This window comes from Belonocnema kinseyi, chromosome 6, assembly GCF_010883055.1.
Source record: "Belonocnema kinseyi isolate 2016_QV_RU_SX_M_011 chromosome 6, B_treatae_v1, whole genome shotgun sequence".
Classification (NCBI taxonomy): Eukaryota; Metazoa; Arthropoda; class Insecta; order Hymenoptera; family Cynipidae; genus Belonocnema; species Belonocnema kinseyi.
Window position 1 is genome coordinate 12,973,316 of NC_046662.1, and position 24,535 is coordinate 12,997,850.

At 25.3% G+C, this 24,535-nt stretch overlaps 1 protein-coding gene across 1 annotated transcript in view; it reads right to left on the reverse strand.

The window, feature by feature from the left end:
* Positions 1-24,535, reverse strand: part of LOC117175267 (pre-mRNA-processing factor 6) — a 26,266-nt gene extending 1,731 nt beyond the window's left edge. The window contains exons 1-7 of the mRNA XM_033364975.1: positions 24,265-24,535; positions 24,085-24,144; positions 23,747-23,873; positions 15,712-17,043; positions 10,513-10,728; positions 10,072-10,413; positions 1,290-1,637 (exon numbers count right to left, since the gene is read on the reverse strand). Of these exons, the coding sequence (XP_033220866.1) occupies positions 1,290-1,637; positions 10,072-10,413; positions 10,513-10,728; positions 15,712-17,043; positions 23,747-23,873; positions 24,085-24,144; positions 24,265-24,359 (2,520 nt within the window). The 5' untranslated portion in view covers positions 24,360-24,535. The remainder of the gene's footprint in view (positions 1-1,289; positions 1,638-10,071; positions 10,414-10,512; positions 10,729-15,711; positions 17,044-23,746; positions 23,874-24,084; positions 24,145-24,264) is intronic.

Here is a 24,535-nt window from a genome sequence, read left to right on the forward strand (position 1 = left end):
TTCGGTGAAAATATCCCACGGTCTAATTTTAAAAATTATATAAATTTTGGCAGATTTAAAAGAAAAAATTTAGAAGTTTTTTTAAGAATTTTAAAAGGCTTCAGAATAATAAAAAACATTTCTTGGGAAAGTTGAACATGATTTTTTACTTTAATTAACTAATTTTACAAGAATATGTAAAAAATTTATAATGATTTACAAATTTGTCAAAAATAAATCTGGAAGATTTTTAAAAAAAACTTCTTTAATTTGGCAGAATTAATGAAAAATTAATTTGAAAAAATGTAAAACAACATGTAGATGTTTCAAGATTTTGAAATTAAATTTAGAAGCATTTTAAGGATTTTTAAACTGTTTAAAATAAAACTAATTTAACGTTTAATTTGAGCAGGGAATTTTTAATTTTTACAAATTTATAGTGGGAACTGAAATTTATCCAGAATAATAATAATAATGATCATTCTGACTTGGAACTGGAAATTTTCTAATTTTAACAAACTCCGAGCTAGTATTGGAAATTTTTGAAAAGGAAAAAAAATCTGAATTAGAACAGGAACTTTTTCCAAAGAATTCTAATCCTGACTTGAAGCAGGGAATTTTTTAATTTTAAACAATTCTGAGTTGAAACTGGTCGATACCCAAAAAAATTATAATTTTTTTTTGGAACAGGAAAAATTAAAAAATATAAATGAATTCCGATTTGCTACACGGAATTTTTTGAAAGAATGAATTCTAATTCTAAGTTGAAATGTAGAAATTTCGAAAAGAATTAAAACTCTGGATTTGAATAAGGAATTTTCAATTTTTAACCAATATTAAGTTGCAACTGGAATTTATCCAGGAGAGTAACAATGAATAAGAAATTTAATTTTTTACCACAAAAAATTATAAATTGTGAGTTGAAACGAGATACTTTCGAACAGAATTAAAATTCTTGATATTTGAACAGGGATTTTTTAAAAAGAATTTTATTTCTGAGTTGAAATGAAGAATTTTCGTAAAGAATTAAAATTCAAGATTTCAACTCGAAATGTTTAATTTTTAACAAGGTCTGACCTGGACTTAGAATTTATCCAGGAGAATAATAATTCTCAATGAAAAAAATGAAATGTTAAAAAAAAATTAAATGATCAATTCTAACAGGGAATTTTACAAAATATGATAATTCTTACAATTAATTGAAATCTAGAATTTTCAAAGCAAATAAAAGCAAAAAAAAGCCCTGATTTTATAAATATAAATAATATAAAACTTAATTTTATAGTGCATATTAAAATTAGGACCCATACGTACTTGGAAACAGCAAGAAGAACATGTGCATCGTGTTCACACTTCTTCAAAGCATCGACACTCTTCGTCTTCCGCTGAGGCCTCGATTCCATAAAAATTGCCTCAGCCCAAAGCAATCCAGAATTGGGACATTCTTGTAAAGCCTTTGCCATCAATGTATGCGCCATATTGTGGGTCGCTACATTTTGATTTTCGATTCTAACTGCTTCGAGCCAGAGTTGATCATTCTTCGGATTTTTCAGTCTCGCCTTTTCCAAAACCGAACGAGCCTTTGTTACCCTGCCTGCTCGGAATTCCAACTGAGTCAAAAGCCGCCACAAGGGAATCGAAGTCGGGCATTTCTTTATCTGCAGAGGATCAAAATTCATTCAATCTCGAAAAGTTCACAGACTTGAAAATCCAAAATTCTCACAAAACGGGGGAAATAGGGTAATTTTTCACGAAAATGGGGGAATAAATTCGTTTTGATCAAAAGTAATGTTGGCACCATATTCCTAAGATTTCGAGTCGAAACATGTGGCAATTTTAACAAAATAGTTCAATTTTTAAACAACAAAAAAAGTAAGTTCGAATTTTTTTATAAAACATTTTAACATTTTCATGAAAAAGAAATTCAAACAAACAGTTGTATTAATAACAAAAAAGTTCAACATAGAAGCGAAAGGGAGGAACGTTAAACAAATAAGTTAAAAATAAGTTCTAAAAAAAAACAGTAAAATAATTTTCATCAGAAAAGTTCATTTTTAACCAAACAGTTGAATTTAAAAAAAAAAGACAATTTTTAACCCAAATACAAGAACTTTCAACCAAAAAAAGATTTGAATTTTAAATAAAAAACAGTTAAATTCAACCAAATAGTTTCAAGCAAAAAAAATATTTTTCTACAAAAGAATTTAATGATTTCGACCTAAAAATATGAATTTTCAATAAAAAAAGATTATTTTTTTACTAAATAATTGAACTTTGTACAAACCCGGTCCAATTTCAAATATTAAAATTATCTACGCAAAAAGAAAAATTTTCAAGAAAATACAAGAATTTTAAATTTGAAAAAATCAATTTTTCAAGTCAAAGGGTGAATTTTCTACAAAACAGTGCAATTTTCAACCCGAAAACACAAAAAGCTCATTTTTAACCAATAAGTTAAATTGTCAACCAAATAGTAGAATTTTTTTCTAAACCGTTGAATTTTCAACTAAAAAAGTAAATTATTAACAAAGCAGTATTCGAAACCACGACCAAAATAGTTCATTTTTTAACCAAACAGTTACATTTTTCACCAAATTAGATGAATTTTCTACTCAAAAACTCAAATTTGCAATTAAGAATCATTTTTCAGTGAAGAGAAGAAAAAAAAATCGATAGTGGAATTTCCAATCAAAAAGGTGAATTTTCTACAAAACAGTTGGTTTCAAACAAAAAAAGTTCATTTTTCGCTAATACGTTGAATTTTCAACCAAACAGTGTTTTTTCCCACAAAACTGGTGAATTTTTAAGCCAAAAAGACGAATGATCTAAAAAACCGTTGCATTTTTAATTAAATATTTAAATTATCTCGCTAAAAAGATCCTTTTTCAACAAAGTACAAGAATTGTCAAACAAACAGTTGAATTTTAAATTTAAAACAATAAAATTTAAACTAAAGAGATGAATTTTGAACCAAAAAAGTAAATTATTACCAAAGCAGTTCAACCTTCAATCAGTTACATGAATTTTCTACCAAAAAAATGTTAATTTTATGTAAAAAACAGTTAAAATACGACAGAAAAATAAAAAAAATAGTTTAATATTCAACGAAACAGTTACATTTTTAAGCAAAATAGATGAATTTTTAAGTAATAAACACAAATTTGCAACTAAGAATAAATTTGCAGTCAAGAAAGAAAAAATATCAATCAAATTGTTAAGTTTTCAAGTCAAAAGGTGAATTTTCTACAAAACAAATGAATTTTCAACCCAAAAATATGAATTTTCAACAAAAAAGCTCATTTTTAACCAATACGTTGAATTTTCTACCAAAATGTTGAATTTTAAAGGGTAAAATATAAATTTTCAATAAAAAAAAAGTAATTTTAAACCAAATAGTTGAATTTCCTACCCAAGCGTTCAAATTTCAAGCCAAAAAACGAACTATTTATAAAACCATTGAGTTTTCAATCAAATATTTCAAATTTCTACCAATAAGGACAATTTTTCAATAAAATACTAGAATTATCAACCAAGCAGTTACATTTTTAACCAAAAGAGATGAATTTTCAAATCATAAACACAAAATTGCAACTAAGAATAATTTTTCATTCAAGAACAAAAAAAATATCGACTAAATTGTTGAATTTTCAACCCGAAAATATGAATTCCCTACAAAGAAGTTCATTTTTAATCAATACATTGAATTTTCAACTAAATAGTGGAATTTTCTACGAAAATCTTGAATTTTCAAGACAAAAAGCCAATTTTTCGACAAAACAGTTAAATAATTTTCAACCCAAAAATATGAATTTTTAATAAAAAAGATAATTTTGAAACAAATAGTTGAACTTTTTACCATACTGTTCACATTTTGAGTGAAAAAGGGGAATTATCTACAAAACCATTGAATTTTCAATAAAATATTGCAATTTTCTATCAAAGACAATTTTTCAAGAAAATACAAATTATTATTAACGTAAGAGTTCTACTTTTAACCACGTAATTTTATTTCCAACCTAAAAAACGAATTTTCAACTAAAACGATGAATATTTATACTGGAATTCTCGAATTTTTAATAGAAATAAAAAATTTTTAAACGAGAAAATTAATTTTCAAAGAGAAAGATAATTTGCAATATTTGAACTAAAATGATAAATAATTAAGTGAAATAATTTAACTTCTGGCCAAAAAGATTAATTTTCTAACACTAACATTGATTTCTACCAAAAAAAAGACGAATTTTCAAATAAAAAATCATTTTCAACTAAAATAATAAATATTAACACTGGAATACTTAAATTTTCGTTCGTGAAGAAGAATTTTTATATGAGAAGATTAACTTTCAAAGAAAAAGATAACTTCCTAAAAAAAATCAAATTTTTAACAAAATACGTGTTTTTTTTTAACAATATAGTTGAATTTTCCACTAAAAAGTACAAATTTGCATTCAAATTGTTAAATTTTTAACTAGGAAAGATCAATTTTCAACTGAAAATAGAATATTTGAATTCTCAGTTGAACAAATTAATTTTAAACCAAACTGATGAATTTTCAACCGACAAGAATAATTTTTAGACAAGAAGATTAAATTTTAAAGAAAAAGATATTTCTCCCATAAAAAATCGATTATTTAACAAAATACGTGCATTTTCAATAATATACTTGAGTTTTCTATTCAAAAGTACCAATTTTATTTCAAATTGTGGAATATTGAACTAGGAGAGATCAATTTTCAACTAAAAATCGAACAGTTGAATTTTCAGGTGAAGAAATTAATTGTTTTTTATCCCGAAAAGATGAATCTTCAACCATAAAGATTAATTTTTTATAAAAAATATTCGGATTTTTAAGTAAAAAATGCCCATTTTTAGCCAAATAGTTGAAATTTCATTTAAAAAAAGATGAATGTTTAATTTAACATGTTAATTTTAATATTAAGACCTAAAACTTTAGTATGATACTCTTGAGATACTATACTTTAAGGAAAAAATCATTATTATAGCAGAACTTTTAAAAAAGGTATTTATTTTAATTTCGTACGATTAAATCGAGCTCGAAAAAACGCTCGGGTCCAACGCCATTGGTCCAAATTGTGGATCTTAAAAAAAATATTATTAACGTAAGGCTTCAAATTTAACGAAATAAGTGTATTTCCAACTTTAAAAAATGAATTTTCAACCAACAAGAAAAATTTTTAGATAAGAAGATTAAATTTCAAGAAAAAAGATCATTTTTAATATTCGAATTGAATAAGTTGAATTTTTAGTTTAAAAAATTACATTTCAAAAAATTTATCTGGAATACTTGAATGTTTAACCAACAAGAATAATTTTTATACAAGAAGATTAAAATTCAAAGAAAGAGATAACTTTCTAAAAAAAATCGATTTTTTAACAAAATAGGTTTATTTTCTACAAAATAGTTGAATTTTCTATTTAAAAGTATCATTTTTTCACTCAAATTGATGAATTTTGAACTCGGAAAGATCAATTTTCAGCGTAAAGTGGAACAGTTTAATTTTTATGCAAAAGAGTAATTTTCAACCATAAAGATTAATTTTCTATAAAAAAGACGAATTTTCAACAAAGTACATATATTTTTAAACAAATAGTTGAAATTCCAATGAAAAACAAAGATAAAAATTTGAATTTATCTATTTTCTTATAAAAAAATTTTTATGTTAAAAAAGCATGACAAAGATTTATAATTAAAAAACAGATTTACAAATCACCTTACTTTTCGGCTCATTAGAGACAAAAATAACTATTGAAAAAAGAGGGAAAAAATACATTTTTAACTAAAAATAGAATAGTACTATTCTCTCTTAAAAATCTAATTCTTCACAAAAAAAACTTGATTTCAGCAGAATAGTTAAATTTTTTACTGAAATATTTAAATTTTTAGATAAAAAAATTGATTTTCAACAAAGTAGTTATTTTAAGCAGACATAAATTTTCAATTAAAATTATGAATTTTCAAAAAGAAAAATTTTAACAAAAGAGTTTAACTTTTAACCAAGTACATTTATTTCCAACTTGAAAGATAAATTTTCAATTAAAATGTTAAATATTTAACTGGAATACTTGAATTTCGAAAAGACAAGAATAATTATTAGACAAGAAGATTAACTGTCATAGAAAAATATAATTTTTAATATTCGAATGGATTAAGTTGAATTTGAAGTTCAAAAAATTAGATTAAAAGGAAACTAAATTTTAAAAAATAGTTACATTTTCAAACAAAGTGATTAAATTTCAGCTAAAATTGTAAATCTTTGACTAGAATAGTTCAATTTCAGACCAGAAAGATCAATTTTCATTTAATATGATGAATATTTAAATAAAATAATTTAATTTTTGACCAAAAATATGAATTTTCAACCTAAAAACTTTGATTTTTACCCAAAAGACGAATTTTCAACTGAAAAATAATTTTGAATAATTAAAAAGTTAAAACAATTTTTAACGAGAGTTATACTTTTAACCAAATAATTTTATTTTCAACCTAAAAGATGATTTTTAAACTAAAATGATCAATATTTAACTGGAATACATGGATTTTCGACCGACAAGAAGAATTTTCTCTAAAAAAATTGAATAAAAAAAAAATACATGTATTTTCAACAATATAGTTGAATTTTCTATTAAAAAATATAAATTTTTATTTAAATTGTGGAATATTGAACTAGGAAAGATCAATTTTCAACTAAAAATGGAACAGTTTCAAACATTTTGAAACAAATAGTTGAATTTTTCAAAAAAAAATGTAACTTTTCAGCCAAATAGTTAAAATTTCATTAAAAAGAAAAAGATAAATTTTTCAGTTAAAATCGAACAGAAATCTATTTTTTTATCAAAAAATTTTGTTATGCTAAAATTGCGTGAAAGATATTTACCATTAAAAAACAGACATAAATATTCATCATTTTAGTTGAAAATGAAAATTACTTGGTTAAAAGTTGAACTTTTACGTTAATAATAAATTTTTTTTTGAAGATTCGTAATTTTACTTAAAAATTCATTTCTTGCGCTAAAAAATGAGCTATTTGATTGAAAAATTGTTTTTTCTTTGGATAAAAAGTATTTTTTTCGAAAATTTAACTATTTTGTTAAAAATTAGGTTTTTTTTTGGTTGCAATTGTTGTTTTGTTCAACTTTCTTGACTCAAAATTCAACTTTTGGCTAAAAAAGCATATAAAATATTTACAATTAAAAAACAGACTTTCAAACGTTAAAAAATTGTAACTATTCTTCTGAAAATACGTTTTTTTGTGTATGGAGAATTAGATTTTTAAGAAGAAATTGAACTATTATATTTTTGGTTGAAAAATAAATTCCTTTCCTCTTTTCCAATGGTTATTTTTGTAAATGAATGTAGCTTGGAAGTCTGTTTTTTAATTGTAAATATGTTTCATGCTTTTTTAGTATAAAAAATTTGTTCATAAGTAAATAGATTTCTGTTCGATCTTGAATTAAAACTTTATATTTTTTTCAATGAAATTTTAACTATTTGGCTGAAAATTGACATTTTTTACTTAAAAATTCGAATATTTGTTTGAAAATGTATGAACATTGTGGAAAATTCTTATTTTTTACAGAAAATTAATCTTTATGGTTGAAAAATTCGTCTTTTCGGCATAAAATTCAACTATTCGTGTTAAAGATTTATCATTTTAGTTGAAAATTCATCAGTTTGGTTGAAAATTAATTTTTTTAACTGAAAATTCAACTGTTCCATTTTTAGTTGAAAATTCATTTTTCCTAGGACAATATTCCATAATTTAGAATAAAAATGGGTATTTTTAATATAAAATTCAACTATATTGTTAAAAATACAGGTATTTTGTTAAAAATTTGATTTTTTTTATAAAGTTATCTTTTTCTTTGAAAAATGATCTTATTTTAGTTGAACATTATTTTTTATTTGAAAATTCTTATTTTTTTTAGAAATCAATCTTATTGTTAGAAAATTAATCTTTTAGGTCAGAAATTAAATTATTTCACTTAAATATTCATCATTTAAGTTGAAAATTGATCTTTTAGGTTGGAAATAAAATCACTTGGTTAAAAGTTGAACTCTTACGCTAATAATATATTTTTTTGAGTATTTATAATTTTACTTAAAAATTCATTTCTTGGGTTCAAAAATGGTTTTTTCTTTGAATGAAAAAGATTTTTTCCCAAACATGTAACTATTTTGTTAAAAATGGTTTTCTTTTTGGTTGAATTTATTGTTTTTTTCTACTTTCTTGACTCAATATTGAATTATTAAACTTTTGGTTGAAAAAATGATCTTTTTCAGTTGAAAATGCGTAGAAAAATCGTCTTTTTGTCTTGAAATTTCAAGATTTTGGTAGAAAATTTCACTATTTAGTTGAAAATTCAATGTTTTGGTTAAAAATGAACTTTTTTGTAGAAAATTCATATTTTCGGATTGAAAATTCAAGAAATTGGTCCATATTTTATTGTTCTTAAATAAAAATGTATTCTTACTTGCAATTTTGTGTTTATGATTTGAAAATTCATCTATTTTGGTTAAAAATATAATTGTTTGGTTGATAATTCTAGTATTTTATTGAAAAATTGTCCTTATTGGTAAAAATTTAAATTATTTGATTGAACATTCAATGATTTTGTAGATAGTTGGTTTTTTTTTGGCTTGAAATTTGAACGGTTGAGTAGAAAATTCAACTATTTGGTTCAAAATTACTTTTTTTTATTGAAAATTTATATTTTTGGCTTTAAAATTCAATAGCTTGATAGAAAATTCCAATATTTGTTTGGAAAGTTCTACGTATTGGTTACACATGAGCTTTTTTTGTTGAAAATTCATATTTTCGGATTGAAAATTCCACTGTTTTGTATAAAAATTCACCTTTTGACTTGAAAACTTCACAATTTAATTGATATTTTTATCTTTCTTAATTTTTCTGTTGAATTTAACTCTTTTTTACTTAAAATAAAAAATTTCTTGGTAGAAAATTCATCTAACTGATGGAAGGTTGGACCATTTTATTGAAAGTTGAACTGCTTTGGTAATAATTTACTTTTTTGGTTCAAAATTCATCTCTTCAGTTCAAATTTTATTTTTTTTTAAATTTTAAATTCAACTATTTGTTTGACAATTTTTGTATTTTCTTAAAAAAGGTTCTTTTGCGAGATAATTTAAATATTTAATTAAAAATTCAATGGTTTTTTAGATCATTCGTCTTTTTGGCTTGAAATTTAAACGGGTTTGTATAAAATTTAACTATTTGTAAAAAATCTTTTTTATTGAAAATTCATATTTTTATGCAGAAAATTATTGAACTTTTTTGTAGAAAAATCGTTTTTTGGCTTGAAAATTCATCAATTTTGAGGAAAATTCCAATATTTGGTTTAAAATTCAACGTATTAGTAAAAAATAAACTTTTTTTAATAGAAAATTCACCTTTTTGCTTGGAAATTCGACAATTTGACGATTTTTTTTTGCTTTCTTGGCTAAAAAATGATTTTTAGTTGCAAATTTGTGTTTTTGTGCAGAAAATTCATCTCTTTTGGTTAAAAATTTTATTGTTTGGTTGAAAATTAAACTATTTTTGTTGCGGGTTCAACTATTTCGTTGGATTCAACTATTTTTTATTTAAAATTTAAATCTTTTTTTGGTTGAAAACTCACCTCTTCGGTTAAAAATTGCATTTCTCAAATTTAAAATTCAACTATTTGTTTGAAAATTCATGTGCTTGAAGTTCTGAACGTTCAAATGAACGATATTTTTTTATTAATTGATTTCTAAACTATAAAATTTTTAAAAATATTGATTCATTACAGTGACATTTATCCAATTATAAATGAAAATTATAAAGCATATTTTTATTTGTTCGTAGAAACAATATTTCTGAATAAAATATAATTAAGAAAATATATTTCGTTCATTTAAACGTTCAGAACTTCAAGTGCATGAAAATTCTTGTATTTTGCTGGAAAACTTTTTTTTTTTTTTTGTAGAAAATTTCAATATTTATTTAAAATTTCAACGGTTTAAGTATCGAAAATTCATATTTTTATGTGGAAAATGATGAAACATTGCTCATTCTTGATAAATCTCCTTACCCCTTGACTATAAGTTTGAAGAGCTTCCTCATTCATATTCTTCTGCTCTTCAATTTGTCCCTTCATCAGCCACAACTTGGGAAAATCGGGAAACATCGTGATCGCTTCTTTAAGTAAATCAAGAGCCGCTTCTAAATTGTTAAGAGCCCATTCGAGTTTCGCACTTTTCATCATAACCCTCGGCGTTGGCGCAGAAGCTCTCGCCTTCGCAAGTAGCCGTTTCGCTCTTTCATATTCCGAATTTTCCGATTCGAGTTTCACAGCAGCCAACCAGATTTCTTCCGAGTTAGGATTCGCCTGAAAAGCCAGGGACAAAATTCCTCTCGCCGCTGGAACGTCTCCCTAAAAGAAGGGGAAAAAATGAGATAAAAGAAAAAACAAACAAACAACTTTTAATTAAAACAAAATTAAATTTGTTTAAACAATTTCGCAGTTACTTACGGCTAGCCACTTCGATTTAGCTCCCATCAGCCAGAGGACCTCACTCTTGGGACAATGGGCAACAGCCTTTTGAAGCAAAGTTTCCAAGGTTTCTCTGGTTCCATAACTCTTTTCGAAATAGGCTGCTCTTAACCAAATTGACTTTTTGCTCGGGAAAGTACTCAAAGCGTAGGCATAGACAGCTCTCGCACATTCCAAGGCTCCTTGTTGAGCGCACTGTCAAAAAAGTTTACTTTGATTTAGGCTCAAATTTAAAAATATTAGGTTTCCTATTTTTCTCCATTTTTTTCTTCAATGTGAAATTACAGGGTGGCCGTTTTTATAAAAGAAAAAATTTTCAGGTCATTTCCCGGATCGTAAACATTTTTCTAGGTCAATAAAATTTTAAAAATCAAATACCAAATCTTAAAATTCTTCCATTCGAAGTAATAAGAGCTGAATTGCAAAAGCAGTCATTCAAAGTGAAACTCTCTAATTTTAAACTTCGAAAATTGATGTTTAAAGTTTGTTTCATTCAACAATTTTGTATTCAAATTCTCAATAATTTACAGGTATAATATTTAAGCAACTAACATTTTTCAACTGTATAATTTTTTAATATAAAAAAAAATTTTGGTTAAAAAAATATATAATTTTTAATGGGGACGACTGAAAAATCCCGAAAAATAAAATTCCCGACACTGTAAAAATCCCGAATTGGAAAATTCCCGAAAAATAAAAATACCCAATTGGAAAATTCCCGAAAATTAAAATTCGCGAATAATAAAATTGCCGAAAAATAAAAATACCGAATAGGAAAATTCCCGAATAATAAAGTTCTCGAATAATAAAATTCCCAAATAATAAAATTCACGAAGGTTTATAATATTACGGAATTGGAAAATTCCCGAATAATAAAATTCCCGGCAGTTAATAACATTAACGAACTGGAAAATACCCGAATAATGAAATTCCCGATAGAAAATTGACGAATTACAAAATATCCGAATTGGAAAATTTTCGAAAAATTTTCAAACATTAACAATAATGTTATTAACTATCGGGAATTTTATTATTCGGGACTTTTCCAATTCGGGAATGTTATAGTTTCGGGAATTTTATTTTTCGGGATTTTTCAGCCGTCCCCTTTAATGCTCTAAATTGCAGAATCAATCATTAAATTAAAAAATATTCAAAATTATACCATTTTAAGCAATTTTAAATTATCATTTCATCTCAGAATTGGTTAAAAATTGAAAATTCCCTATTTAAACTAATTGTAAGAATTAGAACTTCTTGGAAAAATTCCCTGATCCAATTCATAATTAAATTTTTTTCAAAAATACTTCGTTACAACACAGAACAATAATTTTGTTGGAAAAATTAAGTTTTCCATTGAGAATTGTTAATTTCGTGGATAAATTCCAGTTCCAACTCAGAATTTGTTGAAAATTGAAAATTCCTTGTTCAAATCCGGAATTTTAATAGTTTTCGAAAATTTTCCGTTTCCAAAAAGAATTCAAATTTTTGTGAAAAAAAAAAATAATTTTCAACTAAAAAGAAACAAGCTTTCCACCAAAGAAATTAATTTTTAATCACAATGACAAATTTTAAACCAAAAATATGAATTTTTGATCAAATAGTAGAATTTTCAACCCAAAAGATAAATTTTTTAGCAACGGAAAAAACGAATTTTCAACTAAATAGTTTTTTGTCAACCAAAGAAATGAATTCTTAACAAAAAGTAAAATAGTTACATTTTCTACAAAACAGATAATTTTTTTACGAAAAGAATTACATTTCTATCAAAAAAGGTACATTTTCCAGAAAAACTGGAATAGTAAAAGTGAATTTTCAACTAAAATGATAAATCTTCAACTAAAAAAAATATAATTTTTAACCAAATACATGAATTTTCAACGAAAAGATCAATTTTCCAACAAAAATGAAATACTTGAATTTTCATTTAGTAAAATCAATTTGCAACCAAAAAAGAAACCCATTTTCAATAAAATTGTTAAATTTTTAACCAAAGAAATTCTTTTTTAAGCTAGCCAACAACCATTTTTTTTAAACAAATTAAACACTTTTCAAATAGAACAATAAAAATTGTAACTCTAAAAGTTTAAAAGCTGTTCGAAATTCTAGAAATTCAAAGCTTTTCATGTAAAACAATTCAGTTTAAAATAGTTTTCTTTTAAATAATTCATTTCAATTTACTCGTCTTAAGTGAACAGTGAAATATTTCTAAATATTAAATACTTATTCTTTTTCTACATTAAAAAATTTCAAATCAAATGGTATACAAATTAAATAATTTAGATTCACAATATTTTTATTTAATAAAAACATTTAATTAGGACTACATTATTATGGATTTTTTTAAAGTTGAAAATAGTAAAACGCACGTTTACATTTTGAATGGCTAAAAAAATTAATAAAAATAATATATTAATAAATTTATTAAATTTAATCTAAAAAATAATATAAAGGAAGACCTGAGACTCTCAATTAAAAATATTTTATTGACAAATCATGAAAATTTTTATTTAAAAATAAAATTATCGCAATAAATGATATATTAATTTCAATCCTTATCAAGACTTTCGGATTGAAACAGTTACAGATCTATTTTAAAAATTATTTATTTATTTATATTTACTGCATTAATTTAATGCACTTTTATTATTTAAAAACTGTTAAAATCGAACTTGGGAAGATTTTTCTTCTGAAAATTCGTAAAATTCCCGGGTTTCCCGGTCCAGCGACCACCTTTGTTTTTTATTTAAAAAATCTTCGACAGGGTGTCTAGCGATTCTTAAGAACAAAATTCAAGGACTTTTCAGGTTTTTCAGGTAAAAAATCAAAATTCTCCAGGTCACTGATTTTACATCAAATAATGAAATAACCATTCTTATACATGTAAAAAATGAGCCATTTCATTTTTTATTGGCCAAAAATTTCTAATGAATGCCGATCGTAAATAAACAAATTCTTAATTTTTTGCGAACATGAGTCGTCTTTGTGAAATCTTTAGGAATATTTTTAAATCTTTAAAATCATTGACATCTTTGTAAAATCTTTTGAAATCTTTGTGAAGTATTACAAACCTTAATGAAAGCTGGAAATTTCGGTGAAATCTTTGAGAAATCTTTTGGTATTTTTTAAAGCTTTTGTAAAATCTTTAAAATTCTTGAAATCTTTGAAATCATTGTGAACTCTTTCTTTAATCTTTTGTGTTTGTTTAAATCAAATGTTTTGAAACCTTTTGAAATCGCTTTAAATCTTTAAAATAATTGAAAATTCTTGAAATCTTACAAAATTCTTTTGAAATCCTTATGAATTCTTCAAAGAAATTGTGAAATCTTCTCTAAGTCTTTTATATTTGTTTGAAATCACTGGAATATTTAAAATTTTTGTTAAATCTTTTGAAATCTTATAAAAAATTTGGATATCATTTAAAATATTTGAAATGCTTTTAAATCTTTAAAATCTGTTGTACTATGGCCCATGTTGAAATCTTTTAAGTCCTTGAAAGCTTTGAAATCTACGAAAACTTTGTGAAATATTATAAAATCTGTATAAAATCTTTGAAATGTTTCTTTACTCTTTGTTCGTGAAATATTTTCTGTTCGTTTGAAATTATTCAAATCTTTTCAAATCTTCTCAAATTTGTTGAAACCTTTTGAAATAATTGAAAAACTTTTAAGTGTTTTGAAATCTTTGAAATCTGGTGTACCAGATTCCCTTGTTGGAATCATTGAAATTCTTGAAATGTTTTGAAATCCTTAAGAATTCTTTAAAATATTGGAAAAATCTTTTGTCATCGTTTCGAAATCTTGTCAAACATTTTCAAATCGTTTGAAACTTTTGTGAAATATTTTGACAACTCCTAAACAATTTTGAAGTTATTTAAAATCTTTGAAATGTTTTTAAATCTTTATAATCTTTTGAAAGTTTTAAAATCTTTGTGTAATGTTCGAAATCTTTGGGAAATTTTTGTGGAAAACTTTTAAATCTAGTGAACATGCCTTTTTTGAAATACTTGAAATCTTTGTGAAATATTTTGAAATGTTTTTAAAATCTTTCTTCAATCTTTGTTTGGAAAATCTGTAAAAAAAACTCTACCTCTTTTGAAATCTTTGAAATCCTTTAAATCTTTAAAGTTTTAAAATGTTTGTGAAATTGCCGTGAAATCTTTATTTGAAATCTGTTTTGCACTCAAAAACTGAGTAACTGTAACTGTAACTCGAAAAATCCGTTGTATGGCCATGGCTTATTTTAATTCTGAAACTGAATTAACATCGAAATTTTAAACTAATAATTTTTATAATTTCTAAGTTGAACACCTAAAAAAAAAGTGCCTAGAAATATCTTTATTTATACTGTAATAAACAAAAGAAAAATTATATCTTGACGAATAAAAAAAATTTCAGCAGCAAGATTTATTCAAAACGAGATGATTCTTTCATAATAGACTAAAAGATTTAAATTACTTTTCGCATTTCGATAAAATTACTGTTAAAAAAATACATAGAAAAAAAATATTTTAAATTAGTCAGAACTGCATTTGAAAATTCTTAAAATTAAAATATATGCTTAAAAATTAAAATGGAAACTTTTTAAAGTAAAAGGTTTTTGAAATTAAGCATTCTAAACTGAATGATATAATAATTTATAAAAATTATTTCAAAAACGGTTGAAATTAAGTTGGACAAAATTTTTATTCTAATAATTTTCTAAAATTCCCGGCCAAAACATAAATTCAATGTAATTTTCCGGTTTTTCCCATTCTCATAAAGTTTCCGGTTATTTCCTGGTTTGATTTGAAATGCAAGTTTTGTTAAAAACTCCCCTTTTTTATTTAAAAATTGATGTCTTTTGGTAGAAATTTCAACTTTTTTACATCAATTTAAAAGTGGTTTTTTTTTATTGCAAAGAAAACAATTCCTTGGTTGAGATATAAACTATTAGATTTTGTCTTGATAATTCATCTATTTATATTTAAAAAAGACTGCTTTCTTAAAAATTTCTTTTTTTTTTTTTGTAAAAGATGAACAATCTTAGTGAAAAATTGATCTCAATAAGAGCATAGAGGTGTGGGGGCAGAGGGGGCAGAAATATTTTGTTACGGTTCTTTAGAAGGATGAGGAAAAGTCTTGGAGGGCCTAAAATCCGTTACGTAATTGAAGTACGATTCCCAGGATAAATAATAATTACCGTCTCGGCATCTTCCATCCAAGTGTGTTTCCTGTCCTCTTCCTCAACGCCGCCTCCAATGACCGACTTGATGATCACCTGACAGCAATGAACAGCCCCCGCTTTCTCCGCATCCATCGCCTCCTTGAACCAATGCTCCCTGTTGATCTCCACTCCATTTGTACTCAACGAATGAATCGCTCGCTCAATAATTTTCTCCACCATGTGCTTATTTCCATTTGCCTCCTCCAACTTGGCAGCCGTCGTCCAAATTTGCCGATCAGTCGGAATATTTTCGCGCGCCTTGTTCAACACTTTTCGCGCATTCTCGTAAGTTTCGAGTCGCGCCAAAGCCAGCCACAAATCAACACTGGTCGTGCAACACTCGACAGCTCGACTCAGCAAAATCCTCGCGTCTTCTGGCTCCTCCAACTCGACAGCCGCTTTCCACAGTCTCACCGAATTCGGAATATGCTCGAGCGCTTTGCGATAAACGCGTCGTTTCGCCTTCGTCTCCGTCTCCAAATCGGCCGCCTTTATCCAGATTCGCACAGAGGTTGGTATGTGTCGGACGGACTGGGCAATTACAGCTTTCGCGGTGTCTGGTGGCTGCAATCGTGCCGCCTCGAGCCACAAATCTTCCGAGGTTGGATTCACCTCGCAACCTTTCATGATAAGGTTCCGGGCCGCCTGAACTTTTCCCGTCACCTCCTCTAATCGGGCGGAAGCTATCCAAGCTGGCGGATGATTTGGATTTGTTTCCCGGACCGACTTCAAGAGCAAACGTGCCTTTTTGATGTCGTTGATATCGCCACCGTAGGTGGGAATCATACTCTGGAGATCGGTGAGGTAGCCTTTTGGATCAACGACAGTTTGTCCGGCGACAGAATCCGAGACTTGACTCAATTTAACATCCATGAGAGTATTTCGAGCCTGGCCGATCTTCCGCAAGTCCAGATCCCCGGTTGGCGTCAACATCCCGGGTGTCGCGACTCCTGGCATCATGGAAGCCAATCCACTCGAGGGATCGATACTTGTTGTTGTTTCGCCTCCCAAATTTCGCGCGAGGACCGAGTCGGGCAGAGGTGTGAATTTTTCGGCTCTTGGGTTCCTCTGCTTTCGGTTTCTCGCGTCCCCAACCTCGGGGATGTTTCTCCACTCATCTTCGGTCACGGTCACCAAATCGCGTTTCAAGTCGGAGAATTGCTGCTGGATTTTGGGACGCTCTTGACGATAACGCTCGAGTTCTTCCCTCATGCGTTTCTCTCTGTACTCTTTGCGCTTTTCATCCATTCGTTTGTCGATTGCATCATATATTGCGTCTGCTTCCTCGTCATCTTTGTCATATGGATCCTGGAAAAGATGTGTTTTTTTTTTTTTTTTTATTACAGGGGTTGGTCTCACAAAAAGTAGCAACCCAGTGGTATAAATTTGTGTAAATAATGAACTCATACAGGGTCGCTAACATTTTTCACGGTCAATGATAGTAAAAAATTCGTACTCTAAAGCTGAACATTTTTTCATTTGAACCAATAAAAACAGAGCTGCCAATCATTTTAAGCAATTTTAAGCTAACAATATTAAAAATTTAACTATCAAATTTTTGTTATAAATTGAACACTTCTTAAATTAAAAGTCAAATTAATTTTATTTTAAATAGTTTAAAACCCCTTAAACAGGGTGGCAATTTTTTTTTAATTTTCGTCTTGCGGCTTTATGATTTCTCCCGGTTTATAAAAACATTAACTTTCTTTGCAAAACCCACGGTTTTTTCACACATATTATAAATTGCAGAAGTCGATAAATGTCAGCAAACCTTTTTGCAAAAAATGAATTGATTTTTAAATCATATAATAAGAAGAATAAGTTGTGCAAATATACACGCGCAAATCACCATTTATGTCTCTGAATTTCTATTTATCAACATGAAAATATGCAGATTTAAAAATACATTATTAAACTAATTTTTTAATATTAGGTTTTTAATATTTTTGAAATAATAGTTAATAATGCATAATTTCGAATTGCAAGCTCTTGAAAATTTTAAAAATACACCAACGATTTTGAACAATTTAATCAGAAAAAGGAGTTGAATTGTATAATTTCTAAGTCAAATCGATTAAAATTTGACAATTTAATATTGAAAACTAAATTGAATCTACAAGTTAACATTAAAATTGATTAGAAAACGTTTTCTAAAATTAAATATGAATTGAATTATTTTAAATGAAAACCTTTCGAAATACATAGTAATTTTAAATGGGAAACGTTAAAAATAAAAAAATGTATACTTCTAAACATTAAAACTTAAACGAATGAGAACTTCATTTAAAACTGAACAAAATGTTAGGCAACAAAAATTGTGTTATTAAAACTTTTTAATACTTAAGCGCTTTAACATTTTAATTATTGAAAGTAAATTAAAATCGTGTAAAAATTAATCATTTTCAAGTTACTAATAATACTTTTCAAAATTTAACCAATTGAATTTTAATTGAAAATTAAAACCTAAAAAGGGAAAAAGTTTAAAATTTAGCCATGTTAACAAAAATTCAGAAATCTAAAATTGTAACCACTTACAATTACCGAAAGTCTCCTTTTACTGATGTATCAATTTCAGATAGATTAATTTTCATCGGTTTTTATGTTAAACTTAATTTTTTTTTTATTTCAAATCTTCCTTTAAAATTAGCATTCATTCTAGCAATTTTCGAATATAAAATATTTTTCCATTTGAAATGAAGAATACAAAACAATATTGTTATGATATGATTTCAATTTTTTGAAAATGTACAGTTTCATGCTTTTCAATCAAAAATTGCTTTATATTTACATCCAAAATTATTAAATTCAAAACTACCAATTCTTCATGAAATCGACATTTGAAGCACTGTATTCTGGCCTTTTTTTACTTAAAATGATTAATATAGGCCTAGCAAAATATTTATTATCATTGGTTAATTAATTTTAAATTATTTAAACAAAACGAATTTGTTTCAATATTTTTTTTCGAAAATGTATCCCCCCCCCCCCTCTTAAAATGATTACTATGAGTCTAGTGGAATATTTAATAATATTCGTTCCTGAAGTTTTAATTGTTTAAGCAAATGAGATTTTTTTAAATAATTTTTTTTTAATATTCGTTTTTTCTCTAAAAATGATTACTATTGGTCTGGTGGAATATTTATTAACATTAGTTTATTAATTTTCAATTATTTAAGCAAATGGAATTTGTTTAAATAAGATCGTTCCGATTTTTAAAAATAAAAATGATTACTGTGGGTCTAGTGGAATATTTATCAGTGATAATTAATTACTAATTAATAATTAATATAATAATAATTAATTTATCAGTAATATTTAAGTCATAATTTTTATTAAAAATTCTTTTTTTTAAATTAAATTAATCAATGTTGATAAATATGCCACTGAAGAAATATTAATTATTTTTAATACAAAAAATATTTAAACAAATTCCATTTGTTTAAACAATTGTAAATTAATAAACTAATGTTAATAAATATTCCACTAGACCTATAGTAATAATTTTAAAGAAAAAAAAAACAGAATTTTCGAAAAAAATTGTCTAAACAAATTCCATTTGTTTGAATAATAAAAAATTAATGAACCAATGTTAATAAATATTCCACTAGACCAATATTAATAATTTTTAGGGGAAAAACGAATTTTTGAAAAAAAATGTAAACAAATTCTATTTGTTTAAATAAATAAAAATTAATTAAACAATGAAAATAAATATTCCACTAGACCGATATTAATAATTTTAAGTAGAAAAATACGAGAATAAGGTGTTCAAAAGATCGATTTCATGAAAATTTTTGTTTCAAATTAGGCCGCGGGCTATTTGCAAATAAATTTTGAATCTTTGCAGGCTTTTTTTAAATAGAACAATTAAAATTGTAACGTTCAAAGTTTAATTTTTTTATTTAATTTTAAATGTTTGATTTATAATTACTGATTTTAAATTAACAGTTAAAAATTTCTAAATATTACGTAGTTGTTCTTTTTATTAATTAAAAAATTGCAAATTTAAGACTAAAACAATATTTTTAATTTAATGAAAATCTTCATGTATGAATATATTGTTTTGAAGTTATTTACAAATTTTGAATAGTTTATAAAGTTTCAATTGGGCGTTTTAATTTGTTTAACTGCTAAGACTTTCCAATTGAAACAGTTTAATCTTAGACGTTAAAATCTGGAAATTCTTAAATTTTGAACTTATTTCAAATCATTTGTAGCCCAGTCTAAAAATAAATTCACTGTCATTTCCTGGTTTCATAAAATTACCGGTCTCAAAACCGGGAAAAAAGATAAATTAATTCTTAAAAATAAAATTAATGTAGGCGCCATATGTAATTCATTATGAAAGGATTTAAATTCGTAATTTTAAGTCGAAATATGTTATATTTTCAGCTAAATAATTGAATTTACAACGAAGAAAGATTTTCTACCAAAAAAGATGAACTTTTGACAACAGAGTTTCTGCTTCATAATTGAAAAACGATTTTTTTTGTCAGAAATTAATTTTTTAATTAAAAATCTACCTATGTACTCGTTTCAAAATTCAATACTTTGGTAGAAAATTCAACTGTTTTGTCCAAAACTCGTCTTTTCTATCAAAAATAAATTTCTTCAAGTGGTTAATAATTGATCTTTTTTGGTTAAGAAATTCAATTAATTAGAGAAAAATATATGCAATTTGTTGAAAATTCGACTTTTTTTTGTAAAAAATTAATCTTCTTGGTTGAAAATTCATCTTTTTTGTTAAAAATTGAAATATCTGTTTAAAACTTTAACTGTTTTTTTTTTAGAAATATCGTCTTTCTTGACTGAAAAAACTTTCTTGGTTGAAAATCAAACTTTCGTTGAAAATTCGCCTTTTTAATTTGAAAATTCATATCTTCTGTTAGAAATTTCATCTTTTTAGGTGAAAAACCTAAAGCTAAAAGTCAAACTGCTTTCTTAAAAATGTTTTTCTTTTGGTTAGAGCTTAATAATTTTAGTGGAGAAATCATCTCTTAAATGTAAAAAATTCAGTTTTTTTATTTAAAATTAATTGTTTGAAATATAAATGTAACAATATTAATTTAACAATAACAATAAAATTCGTCTTTTTTGGTAGAAAATTAATCTTCTACGTTGCAAATTTCGTCTTTTTGATTAAAAATTCAACTTTTCTGCAGATAAAGTCTTTATGTTTTAAAAATTCTACTTTTTACATAAACAAGGTGGCAGTTTTAATCGAAGAAATAAATTCCCGGTCATTTCCCGGTTCGCAAACATTGTTCAAGGTCAATGAAATTTAAAAAATGGAACTCTAAAGCTAAAAAAGTTTCCACTTGAGGTAATAAAAACTGAGCTGCAAATAAAGCACTCAAAGTGGAACTGTTAAATTTTGCATTTTTAAAATTTAATTATAAAGTTTTTAATTAAAAAGCGTATTCAAATGCTCAATAATTTACGCATATAAAATTGAAGGTCCTAACATTTTTCAATATAAAAAAATATAAATCCACGTTATCATTTTCAATGCTCTTAATTAAAAAATCAATCAATGAACTTTAAAATTTTCAAAATTATATAATTTTGAGGAATTTTAAGCTATTAATATTAAATATTGAAAAATTGAAAATATTTTAACTGAACACTTCTTAAATTACAAATTCAAATATTTTCTTTTTAAATAGTTTAAACATCCTTAGAAAGCTTCAACATTTTATTTCAAAATCTTGAGAAATCTAGAAGTTGTTTTAAATTTAAAATGATTTTGGAATATTTTTCAGAACTTCTAAATATCTGTCAAAATTAATTGATTTTTTTCTACAATTTTCAGAAAATCCTGCAAATTTTAGAAAAGTTCTTTACAATTTGGATGTATAAATAACAATTGAACATTTATTATTTGTAGGCGAATTCTTTTCAAGAATTCTGAAAGACTTCAAAAGAATAAAAATATTTTCTTAAGATTCCTAGGAAAATTAAAAATAACTTTTCATTTTGAAAAATTATTGTAAGAGAATATTTTAAAAGTTTTTCAAACATTTAAACAAAATTTTCAAAAAGGATTCTAGAAGATTTTAAGAAAAATTTCTAAAATTTGTGTGATAATTTTTAATCCTTGTAAAACTCCTAAATATCTGTTAAAATTATTCAAATTTTTTCTACAAATGTTAATTTGTAAATTATACATCAAAATTTAAAAATTTCACTTACAAATTAAGCATTTTTAAAATACAACAATTAAAATTGTAACGTTAAAGTTAAAAGGCTCTTCGAAATTTTAACGATTCCAGGCTTTCTGTTTCAAAAAATTTAGTTAAAGATTTTTTAGTTTTAAATATTTCGTTTCAATTTACATGTCTTAAATAAAAATTCAAATATTGCTCAATATACAATAATTAGTCTTTTTTTTAATTAAAAATTTCAAATTGAATGGGTTAAAAATTGAATATTTTATACTGAAACAATATTTTAAATTTAATCAAATCATTTAATTAAAATTATATTATTATGAAGTTATTTTTAAGTTGAAAATAATTTATAAACTTTCAGTCACACGTTCACATTTGTTTAATGAATAAGACTCTCAAATTGAAACCGTTTAAGTTTTAACGTTAAAATCTGAAAATTCTTAAATTTTGAACTAGTTTAAAATCGTTTTATTTATTGAATAAAAATGTTTTTTATCCAAAATTTTCAGCATCAAAGGCCTTTATTTTTTATTTGTTCAAGTCTTCGAGAAAGAATTTAAAAATTCTTTAAATTAAAAATGTAAGCTTAAAAATAAAAACTTTAAATAGAAAATTTTTAAATTAAAAGAATTTTGAATTACGCATTGTAAGCTAAATAATAGCGTAATTAAAAAACATAAAAATTCAACTAATTATTAATAAACTGTTGAAATCGAACGTGGACAGATTTTTCTTCTACAAATTTGTAAAAATCTCGGACAAAAAAAAATAACTGTCATTTCCGGGTTTCAAAAAATTCCCGGTTTGGTTGTTAATTCAACTTTTTGGCTAAAAATTCACATTTCTGATTTGAAAATGCAAATGTTTTGTAAAAAATTTATCTGTTTGGCTCGAAATTTTTTTTTTTTATTGTTGGAAATAATTTTTATTTATTAAAAATTCCTTTTTTGGGTTGAAAATTTAAATATTTGAATAAAAATGAACTTTTGTGTTGAAACTTCATATTTTTGGGTTGAAAATCTTACTTTAGTGTACCAAATTCTTCACTATGGTTACACAATTTAACAATTTGATTGTTATATTGTTATTTCTTGCTTGGAAATTCAACTTTTGTTGAAAATTTGTTTTTTTAGATCGGAAATTTGGTTTACGGTTAATTGTTATTTATTGAAAATTCTACTACTATATTTTTGGTTCAATATTATACTTTTTAGGGTAAATATTTCATTATTTTGTTGAAAATTAAAATTTCTTCTTTTCGGTTGGAGCTTTGAATATTTAGTTGAAAATTAAAATATTTGGTTAAAAATGTATTCTTTGTTGAAAATTTACATTTTCAACCTCAAAAACCAACCATTTCGTCTCTTATGCTTGAAAATAACTTTTTCGTTAAAAATTCATATTTTTGGGTTAAAATTTAAACTGTTCTATAAAAAAATCGTTTTTTTTTTCCTTGAAAGTTTAACATTATGGTTTAAAATTCACATTTTTGTAGAAAATTCATGTATCATGTTAAAAATTTATCCGTTTTTCAGAAAATAATTCAAATATTTGGTTGAAATATTGGTATAAAATTCAACTGTTTTATAGAAAATTATTTGTTTGTTTATAAATCATTTTTTACATAAAAATTTAGCTATTTCATTTTTTGTTAATAATGGACCTTTTTTAGTTTCAAAATTGAACTATTTGGTTAGAAATTGAAGTAATGTGTCGAAAAATCGTCTTTTTTGGTAAAAAAAATTAATCTTCTCAGTTAAAAACTCATTTTTACTTTGAAAACTAAATTATTTTATTAAATAATTAATGAATTATTTTTAATTGAATGAAATTAACAATACCTTGCTAAAAAGCGAACCTCCATAACCCGAAAATTCGTCGTAATTGGAATCGTTCAAATCTTCTTCGTCCTCCTCCTCTTCGTCTTTTTTCTTTGCACGTTTCGTGGGAGGTGCGTGTCTATCATCTCTGTAATATATCATTAAATTATTTAAATATTGATAAAATATGAATAAAAATATAAATATAAAAAAAAAATGCAACAAATGGCTTAAAACTTCAAATAAGTAAATCTATACACTCAAGCGGAAACATTGCTCCAAAATTTCGAAAAATTATTAATCTTCAGGATTTTATGACAGTAAAAATAGAAAATGAATACATAAAATAGAAAACTTACGAAACATCGTTTGCATCTCGGGCAGGTCCAATATCAGAACGAGTTGTGAATCCTGTTGCTCTGAAAATTAGAAAACAAAGTTGAGGTTAGGTTATTTTGACTCAAAAAATTCGATTAATGATTGAATAATGGATAAAATTTAAGATTCAAAATGAGATGAATTAAAAAAAGATTACTTACCCTCTTCCGACACCAGCAACGTATCCGAGAGGAGCAGGAACACCCAGAAAGTGCTTTTTATTCCTAGTTGATAAAGATGCTGAAGGAACAGACATTTTTCACTGAATCTACTTTTTCACCAGTTTTATATTCACTCGATTCACTTTAACGGTTTTATATTGTTAGGAGTCCATTTTAAAGCATTTTTTAAGGATGATTTTCGTTAATGAGAAAAAAATTACAAGAAAAATGCGGTACGAAAATCGGAACTACCATAAACGTCAAAAATAAG